Source organism: Etheostoma spectabile, unplaced genomic scaffold (genome assembly GCF_008692095.1).
Source record: "Etheostoma spectabile isolate EspeVRDwgs_2016 unplaced genomic scaffold, UIUC_Espe_1.0 scaffold383, whole genome shotgun sequence".
NCBI lineage: Eukaryota > Metazoa > Chordata > Actinopteri > Perciformes > Percidae > Etheostoma > Etheostoma spectabile.
In genome coordinates this window covers 483,447-494,173 of record NW_022605597.1, presented here as the reverse complement: position 1 = coordinate 494,173, position 10,727 = coordinate 483,447, and the positions used below count along the sequence as shown (strand labels likewise).

Here is a 10,727-nt window from a genome sequence, read left to right as displayed (position 1 = left end):
TGTTTTTATTTTTTGTAAAACCTAAAACGGAGACACTAGACCTAGAGCTGTTCTCATTAGGCGCTCAGATTAATATTCCAAGAGTTGGACAACATTATGGAAAGGGTTTCTAAGGAGGTCGACCTTTCTGTTAAAGATTAAGATCCTTTTTTAAAACATAAAAGTGCGCGAAATTGAGTTCGCTAAACCCACCAGACTCCATGTAAATAATCAGTGATTTTAGCATCGGAAATAACGGCTTTCTAAAACATCTCTGGTCTCTGAGCAGCGCTGGCTCTGGAGGTCTGGAGCGACCATCGGCTCCGTTTGGTCAGGGTTTTCTTTCTTTCATTCCTATTTTGGGTCCGTCGGTCACAGTGAAAACCGGGGACATTTCCGGGGACAGGTCACCGAAACTGGGAACTGTCCCCGGAAACCGGGGACGTCTGGTCACCCTAACGTAATAGCTCTATAAATGAACACAGACATACATTTAATTTAAGATCTAAATGTGCAGCGTTTTATAAATGAACGTGTGTGCACGACAGAGCCGACTAATAGACGAGATGAACATGAAGCTTTGGAGTTTAATGTGACAGCAACAAGACGAGAAAAGTACATCACACTTCTGTGTGAACAGTTTAGAAAAGATGACACAGAGTTAGTACAGACCATAGGCGGTGCAGAGTGAAAGGCTGATTTATCCTCCTGCAACAGAGAGACGTCCAATACTGACCGTTAGCTCGCCAGGCTAACGCATTAGCTTTAGCTTTAGCGTGACACTTCGTCTCTTTCACTGTCTGAAGGGACATTGAATGGATGCAGACAATCAGCATAATCCTAATACTGATAATGCTGATAATTCATTTTAACCCTTGTGTTGTCTTCCCGTCCACCAGGAATTAGTTGTCCTTCTGGATCAAAATTGGAAAATCAATAGTTCTTGACACTTTTCAAATTTTCATCATCTGTACCTGCGAAGAATGTTGCATGGCTTCCATCCAACGTGCATGCATCCATGTTGTTTTGGGTAATATGGTTGGAAGAAACCCATATTTTGGATATAAAAACTTTAAAAATGGGTCAAATTGGAACCAAGGACAACACAAGGTGTTAAAGCAACCAATCGTGAACTCGCTGCCTAATTTTGAAACTTTCGGCACATGTCAGCCTAATCAGATCTGCCTATTTTTACCTGCTTGTCTATTAGGCCAGATAACAGAACTCTAGTAGGTGTTATTATTGATAAAATGTCATAAAATGTTAAATTACAGTGTTACAAACTGAAAAAAAGTTGAAATCATCAGCTGTACGTTCATCTTTTAATGCTTCAGAGATGTACGTGTGCCAAAACAAGTGATGTTCTTCTCATAAAAGTGAATAAATAAAAATGATAGTATAATATAAATGACTTCTCGGGGTAAGTTTCTAATTACTGAAACTCTGCCCAGTCAACACATTAAGGTAAATAATTTCTGGATTTTAGAATAAAAAAAGTCATGTGTACTTTGGGGTTTGAGGAAGATACGTCGCCGATATCAAGATGCTGAAGCGTAAATCAGCCTTCACAGGACAAAAGATCTCATGTACTAATACTTCAGTACACACAGTACAAATACATCACAGTACAGACAGTACAGGCACAAGCAGAAGGCAGCGTAGATTCAACTGAAGAGTTTTACTCCAACATAAAACATCCCGAAACTACCCGAGCACCTGCCTCATCCACCTCAGGGTTATTATGGACTTTACATATGGAAAGGAAAAACTTTGGATAAAAATACTTTAATTTAATTGGTAATTAGCCTTAATTAGACTTGAAAAAGTGAGATCCTGCACATGTATCTCCATTTAACCCGTGTGTTGAAACGGGTCAAATTGAAGTATTTTATTAAGTCTTAAATATGGATTTCTTTCCACCAAATTGCCCCAAAATAACATGGATGATTCCATATAACATTCTTTAAGTAAAATTAATGATTACTTTCATTGAATTTTTGGGGTGTTTTATTTGATCTTATAGCATTTGAATTATTTTCTTTAATGGTTTCCGAACCTTTGACATCGACCCATCTGAGATCCACTCAACATCCTCTGATCTTAACTTTTAGTCAAAATAATTCATAATTTCTGCCTTTTTAACTAAACCAACTTACGTATCATTTGATATATTTGAGGTTCGTTGACCATGAATTCCAAGAATAAGTTTAAAACCTGTTATTAAACCAGCTCAGGTTTTTTTTTAAAAGCACCAAGAGCTGGAAAAAAAGTGAGAAATAAATCAGAAAAAGCGACAAAAACATCGGAAAAGCACAAAAAAAAATTCATTTTCAATTTTGACCCGGAAGGACAAGTTCATGGTTAACGGGAAGACAACACGAGGGTTAAAGGAGAAACGTCTCTGTCATGCTTGACCTTCGTTAAAAAGGAAAAGACAAAGAGGAAGATCCTCTTAACGAAGGTCCAGAGGGACCAGAACCTTCCTCAGTAAATGGTTCTTTTTCAAGTCTAATGTCATATTTTCCAATTCAGCTGCATTGAAGAAGTATTGGACTGAATTGTTTCTTAGTAATAAGCCTAAATAAAAGATAACAGTCAGTCACTTTTAAAACCCTGAACACCAGCAGAGGACATTATCGCTCATCACTAATACGTCTTTTCCACCAAGGCGGTTCTGGTGCTGGTTCGGAGTCAGTGTCGGATATCGAACCGGTTCTTTGTTGCTTTTCCACACAAGTAAACCTGGTTCTGGGCCATGTTCCAACTCAGCACCAACGTAGAGATAGGTGTAGAGATAAGAACCGGTTACGTCAGGTGCGGGAGGAAACCAGAACCACCGTGGTCTGGGGAGGAAACCAGAACCACCGTGGTCTGGGGGAGGAAACCAACGGTCTGCCGGCTCTCAGGCTGGGGAAGATCCAGCTGGTTCTTAGAGAACTGGAGAGTAGAACCAGCACCGAACTGGCAACAGCACCAGAACCAGAACCAGCACCTGGTTAGCCTTGGTGGAAAAGACATAACACTGTGCCACACTAGAAGCATAAAAACCCAAATGTCTTTCTTAAGGTGTGTCCCTTTAGTTGATAGAAGTACCCGAGGTATTCCCACTGTTTATCAGTATAATGTCCTAATCTCGGGTTACGTTGCCGTTGGATACGCAGCATGTTGGAATAAAACTCTTCAGTTACAAAGACATCAGATCCGAGTTCTGTCTGTCTCGTTTGGGCCGAACAGTCAGCGACAGATTAACTATCAAACATCTTCTTCCTGTCAGACTTGTCTTCGATGTTCTTACGCCAGTCTCCCACGTCGCGAAGCTGCTTGTCCTGCGAACACAGACCACATTTCATTTTGTTAAAGTAACGACAAGTAAAAAGATGACTGTAAATTCAGATATTTAACGAGATATTAGGTAACGATCTTTGTTTTTAACTGGTGAATCAATGAATCGTCACTGCCACGTTGGCCACTAACTTTCTCAGGGGCTTGCAATAAGAATCAAAACTGGACGTCTGTTACGTCCTAAAACCAGCCTCTGGAGACTCCACCAGCTGACTTCTCTATTGGCTGTTGAACAGGAGACGTCTCTGATGTCTTAAAACCAGCCTCTGGAGACTCCACCAGCTGACTTCTCTATTGGCTGTTGCAACAGGAGACGTCTCTTATGTCCTAAAACCAGCCTCTGAACACTTGTCCAGCCTACTTCTCTATTGGCTGTTGAACAGGAGACGTCTCTTATGTCCTAAAACCAGCCTCTGAACACTTGTCCAGCCTACTTCTCTATTGGCTGTTGAACAGGAGACGTCTGTTACATCCTAAAACCAGCCTCTGGAGACTCCACCAGCTGACTTCTCTATTGGCTGTTGAACAGGAGACGTCTCTTACGTCCTAAAACCAGCCTCTGGAGACTCCACCAGCGGACTTCTCTAGTGGCTGTTGAACAGGAGACGTCTCTTACGTCCTAAAACCATCCTCTGGAGACTTATCCTGCTGACTTCTCTATTGGCTGTTGAACAGGAGACGTCATGTCTTAAAACCAGCCTCTGGAGACTCCACCAGCTGACTTCTCTATTGGCTGTTGAACAGGAGACGTCTCTTACGTCCTAAAACCAGCCTCTGGAGACTCCACCAGCTGACTTCTCTATTGGCTGTTGCAACAGGAGACGTCTCTTATGTCCTAAAACCAGCCTCTGAACACTTGTCCAGCCTACTTCTCTATTGGCTGTTGAACAGGAGACTCTGTTACATCCTAAAACCCACCTCTGGAGACTCCACCAGCTGACTCTCTATTGGCTGTTGAACAGGAGACGTCCTTACGTCCTAAACCACCTCTGGAGACTCCACCAGCGGACTTCTCTAGTGGCTGTTGAACAGGAGACGTCCTCTACGTCCTAAACCATCCTCTGGAGACTATCCGCTGACTTCTCTATTGTGTCTGTTGAACAGGAGACGTCATGTCTTAAAACCAGCCTCTGGAGACTCCACCAGCTGCCTCTCTATTGGCTGTTGAACGGAGACGTCTCTTACGTCCTAAACCAGCCTCTGAGACTCCACCAGCTGTTCTCTTATTGGCTGTTGCAACAGGAGACGTCTCTTATGTCCTAAAACCAGCCCTGAACACTTTCCAGCCTACTTCTCTATTGGCTGTTGAACAGGAGACGTCTGTTACATCCAAAACCAGCCTCTGGAGACTCCACCAGCTGACTTCTCTATTGGCTTTTGAACAGAGACGTCTCTTACGTCCTAAAACCAGCCTCTGAGACTCCACCACGACTTCTCTATTGGCTGTTAACAGGAGACGTCTCTTACGTCCTAAAACCATCCTCTGGAGACTTCCCCGCTGACTTCTCTATTGGCTGTGAACAAACGTCTTTATGTTCTAAACCAGCCTCTGGAGACTCCACCAGCTGACTTCTCTATTGGCTTTAACAGGAGACGTCTCTTACGTCGTAAACCAGCCTCTGGAGACTCCACCAGCTGACTTCTCTATTGGCTGTGAACAGGAGACGCTCTTATGTCCTAAAAACCAGCCTCTGACACTGTCCAGCCACTTCTCTTTTGCTGTTGAACAGGAGACGTCTGTTACGTCTAAAACCAGCCTCTGGAGACTTACCTGCTGACTTCTCTATTGGCTGTTTAACAGGAAACGTCTTATGTCCTAAAACCAGCCTCTGGAGACTCCACCAGCTGACTTCTCTATTGGCTGTTGATAGAGACGTCTCTTAGCTTGTAAAACCAGCCTCTGGAGACTCCACCAGCTGACTCTCTATTGGCTGTTGAACGAAACGTCTTGTATGTCCTAAAACCTGCCTCTGGAGACTCCACCGCTGACTTCTCTATTGGCTGTTACAGGAACGTTCTTACTCGTGTAAACCCGCTCTTGGAGACTCCACCAACGCCTCTCTATTGGCTGTGAACAGAAACGTCTCTTACGTCCTAAAACCAGCCTCTGGAGACTCCACCAACTGACTTCCTATTGGCTGTGGAACAGGAGACGTCTCTTATTCTTAAAACCAGCCTCTGGAGACTCCACCAGCTATTTCTCATGGCTGTTTGAACAGGAAACGTCTCTTACGTCCTAAAACTAGCCTCTGGAGACTCCAACAGCTGACTCTCTATTGGCTGTTGCAACGGAGACGTCGCTTATAGTCCTAAAACCACCTCTGAACACTTTGTTCAGCCTACTTCTCTCATTGGCGGTTGAACAGGAGACGTCTGTACGTCCTAAACCACCAGCCTCTGGAGACTTATCCTCTGACTTCTCTTGGCTGTTTACAGGAAACATCTGTATGTTCCTAAACCCGCCTCTGAGACTCCACCAGCTGACTTCTCTATTGGCTGTTGAATGAGACGTCTCTTACTCCTAAAACCACCTCTGGGACTCCAGCTGATGACTTCTCTACTGGCTGTTACCAGGAAAACGTCTCTCTTCGTCTAAAAACAAGCACTCTGAGACTTCAGCTGCTGACTTCTCTATTGGCTGTTGAACAGGAGACGTCTTTTATGTCCTAAAACCAGCCTCTGGAGACTCCACCAACTGACTTCCTATTGGCTGTGGAAACAGGAGACGTCTCTTACGTCCTAAAACCAGCCTCTGGAGACTCCATCAGCTGACTTCCTATTGGCTGTTGAAAAGGAGACGTCTCTTACGTACTAAAACCAGCCTCTGGAGACTCCCCCTGCTGAGTCGCAGAGACACCATCAGCTGGTTTGAGTCCAGCTGAGACGGGCCGGTTCAGACCGCTGAAATGTTTCTCTGCAACGTTCTAAAACTGGGATTTAAACCTGCTGATGTAACATGAAGTTTACTTATGAGATTATACGACTGTTGGTAAAAAGCAAACATCCCCCTTAAAGTTAAAGCTGATTTTAAGCAGGCATCAGAAACCAAGCCAAACGAGTTGGCAGAATATTGAAGTCCAGCAGCTCACCTCCTCCTTGACCTCCTTCTTGACCTGCTTGAGGTTGGCTCTGAGGTCCATGTTGACCGTGTGCTTGGAGCCCAGCAGGGCCTTCAGCATGGCGTCGGCAGACATGCGCACCTTCTTCAGACGGGGTCTCTTGAACTTTCCCCTCATATCCACAATCTTAATGTTGAGATCTCTGACCTTCAGAAGGATTTAGGACAGAAGTAGAGACTTTTATTATAGGTCAAAGGATCTTATAGACACACTATGGTGTTTCTTCGCCTGCTTGTGTGTACATAGTAATTGTTGGGTTTCTGTAAACAACATCCCAGAGTCAGGTCTAGACCTGCTCACAGTTATGTCTTTTCCACCAAGGCAGTTCTGGTGCTGGTTCTGAGTCAGTCGAACCTGGCTCTGGGCCAAGAACACGGGTTCCAACTCAGCACCAACTTAGCGCTGGTCTAGAGATAAGAACCGGTTACGTTGTGTTCTGGGGGGGGGTTATCATGACGTTCGATTTTGAAAACCCAGGTCAGCTGTTAACCATAGAGAGCTGTTGATGTTAGCTTTGGACCTGGATGGGAAACCAGAACCACCGTGGTCTGGGGAGGAAACCAGAACAACCGTGGTCTGGGGAGGAAACCAGAACCACCGTGGTCTGGGGAGGAAACCAGAACCACCGTGGTCTGGGGAGGAAAACCAACGGTCTGCTGGCTCTCAGGCTGGGGAAGATCCAGCTGGTTCTTAGAGAACTGGAGAGTAGAACCAGCACCGAACTGGCAACAGCACCAGAACCAGAACCAGCACCTGGTTAGCCTTGGTGGAAAAGACACATAAGTGAGATAACTGTTGGGATTTGTCGATACGTGAATAAAATTGACTTGAATACCTCATTCAGCACCATGTTGAGCTTGAACTCTATGCAGTATCTCTCCTCCTCACTCAAGTTAATCTGCTCATGGAGTTTCTGGACAAGTTCCTGAAGAGAAAAGAAGACAAAATCCCTCTGAGCACCAGAGGAATGAGACACCCTATTCTGGTATTTCAATTCGTAGAAAGGCGATTTAAAGTCTATGGGGCCGGCGGCAAAAACACTACAGCACATAATCAACAGGGGCCGCATATCACGGACATAAACCCAGGAGTGCGTCAGCAAGCATCTCCGTTGAACTGAATAGGCGCCATTTTGTGATCCGGTGTCTACCTTGTAGTTAATGCATCCGTTGGATATTTTGGCTCCACTTGTGTACAGTGGGAGAAGATGGCGACGCGTCATCCAGTGGTGAAGTCTACCTGGTACGCAGGTATACGTCCTATACCCCCCCTAAGAAAGCTCAAGGATGTCTGTACACCCACTTATTTTTAGACAAGCTTTTAACTCGCAATGTGGCTTAGTACTAAATGTGTTGCTGTTTTATCTGTTTTTACTGCGAAGCACTGTGTGACCCCTCTTGTCTGCGAAAGGTGCGTTATAAATAAAGTTTACTTACTTACTTTTACACCAAGGAACAACACAGCTGCTTGGTGTAACTAATGGGAAACTCTAAAGGAGTTCCAGTGGTGCTCCTAAGATTAGGAACCCAGGCTAAAGTTGACTAAAAAGAGGACTTAAAAAAATCTTCTTTTGGAAATTGATCTTAATGCCTTATTAATCAATGTTTTCAATGTTTTTGTCCTTTTTTTTAACACTTTTGACGCTTTTTTGTCACTTAACTTTAGTCGTACAGTTATTTTGGGAATTTTTGGTCAATAAACCTCATTTATAGGAAATTATACCTAATGTTTGAGTTAGAAAAGCAGAAATTAGGAGATTATTAGACTAAAATTAAGTAATGTGTTGATGATAATCACAGACTGAATATGTCACCTTTTACTCAACCCTATTTCAACAACACTTCACTTGTTTTACAATGCTATAAATAGAATAAGACCCAAATTAATGAAAGTAGATTTTGTACTTGGCAAAGAGCGTTGGAATCAATCATGTTTTTGTGGGGATTAAAAAGAACTGATATAGGACAACTGGGGACACCATGGGGACAACATGAGGACAACATGAGGACAACATGACACAACATGAGGGCAACATGGGGACAACATGAGGGCAACATGAGGACAACATGAAGAACAACATGGGCACAGAGACATGAGGACATGGAGACAACATGAAGACAACATGAGGAAACATGGGGAAACATGGGGACAACATGAGGGCAACATAGGACAACATGAGGGCAAGACAACATGGGCAAGAGGACAACATGAAGACAACATGAGGCAACATGAGGACAACATGAGTGACAACATGAGGACAACATAGGGCAACATGAGGGCAACATGAGGACAACATGGGACAACATGGGGACAACATGAGCACAACATGGGGACAACCATGGGACAACATGAGGACAACATGAAACAACATGGGGACACATGAAGCAACATGAAGACACATGAGGGCAACATGAGGACAACATGAGGACACATGAGGGACAACAACTAGAGGAACAACGAGGACAACATGAAGGCAACATGGAGGCAACATAGACAACATGAGGGCAACATGAGGCACTGAGGGCAAACTAGGCCATGGGGACAACATGAGGACAACATGGGGACAACATGAAGACAAATAAAGACAACTGAGGGCAACATGAGGACAACATAGGGACAACATGGGGCAACATGAGGACAACATGAGACAGCATGAAGACAACAATAGGGACACCACAAGGAGAGCGTGGAGGACACCGCAATGAGTGGAGTGCAACTGTGTAGGACAAACGTACGAGCAACGTGAGGACAACATGAACAGCAGAGAACTGAGAAACGTAGGCAACGAGCAATGAGGGACATGAGACCGTGAGGACAACCTGAGGACAGCGGAAGGACAACTGAGGCCGTTTGAGGAAAACATGAGGGAACATGATGACAACATTGTAGGAATGAGGAACCAATGAGGACAACTGAGGCAACATGAGGGCAACAATGAGGAGGCAACATGGGACCACAGCTGAGGACAACAGTGAGGACAACTATATGGCTACCCTATTACAACGATCGAGGACAACGTGGAGGACATACAGCCACTACATACGCACGTACACCCGGGGTCCACTTTGACGCCGACGGGTGCAGCCCGTTGCCCCGTTCCTGTCTCACCATGAGCTCGTCCTTGGAGTACGGCAGCTCCAGAGGAGGACATTTCTCCGCGAGGAACTTCTCCCTTTCCTCAACCTTCATCGATGCTTCTGCTTCCAGGAGGTTGGTTCCCACCATCAGCATGCAGCCCTGCGGGGGGGGGGAAGCACCATCAGCTCCAGTTGTAAAACCAGCGTCTTAGTACAGAGTAAAAACGTGCTCGCGTCTTACTTTCAGAGTGTGCTTACGCCTCGCGGACAGTCTTTTCCTGCAGGTGAAAACACAAAAACATTGATCAGACATTTGGCCCGTTACGTCGTGGAATAAACCCATGAGCCCGTAAATCTGTCGTTACGATTATTCAACACATTCTCACCCCCACTGCGTCGCAACGCGGCGCTTGGTCCGGCGCTTTTGCCGTTTGTTATTGACGCTAAAAGTCTCCTGTGATGTCGTACTTGGACGCGCTCGGGACTCTTGGCGTCCCAGTTTCACACTCGGGGTCAGGAACTGAGATTAACTGACATGCGGCGTGAGAGCAGGACACTTAGGTGACGGGTTTCGGGAATAGACGCATTAAAAAGGGCTACCTGCGCCCCCCCCCCTACAGAACTTAAAAAGTGTAGCCCCTGCAGTACGTTTAAGGCGAGGCAGCTTCGTTTGTTGAGCACATTTCGGCAACAGGGCGATTCAAAGGGCTTTACATAAAAACAGTTAAAACACAAGAATAAACAGGTAAAAAAATCAGAAATAAAAACAGATAAAACAAGAGTAAACGTCACAGTGCAGTGTGAGAAATTAAACATTTCTGCCTCAAGATTCATTAGAAACCAACCTGCCTTCCGGCTGTGGCAACACGCCGAGAATCAAACACACCTTCCATGTTCTGTGTGTGTGTGTGTGTGTGTGTGTGTGTGTGTGTGTGCGTGTCGCGTTAGGTCACGGCTGTCGCTGTGACGACCTGCCACGGCTCGCCTCGCGCATGAGGCGGTACCAATCCGCGGAGAAAGGAGGACGGGGCGCCGCGGTCGAACGGCGACGCGGAGCACGTCGAGCTGCAGAATGAAGCTCGTCGGAGCCTCATTCTGAACCCGACCGGAAGTCGGGCGTTTTTTGATTTTTCAAAGTTTGCAATCAGTGCGATTTCGGCCATTTCGACATGCCGTACTTTAACGCAGTGATTCCCAAAGTGGGGGTCGG

At 45.3% G+C, this 10,727-nt stretch overlaps 1 protein-coding gene across 1 annotated transcript in view; it reads right to left on the bottom strand.

Moving 5' to 3' along the window:
- Positions 1-546: 546 nt before the first annotated feature.
- The window catches only part of LOC116686532 (troponin I, fast skeletal muscle), a gene marked incomplete at its 5' end in the record, with an annotated part of 10,415 nt that continues 234 nt past the window's right edge, over positions 547-10,727 (bottom strand). Inside the window, 5 exon segments of the mRNA XM_032511549.1 lie at positions 547-3,305; positions 6,411-6,587; positions 7,276-7,365; positions 9,549-9,677; positions 9,759-9,795. Coding sequence (XP_032367440.1) covers positions 3,225-3,305; positions 6,411-6,587; positions 7,276-7,365; positions 9,549-9,677; positions 9,759-9,795 — 514 coding nt within the window. The 3' untranslated portion in view covers positions 547-3,224.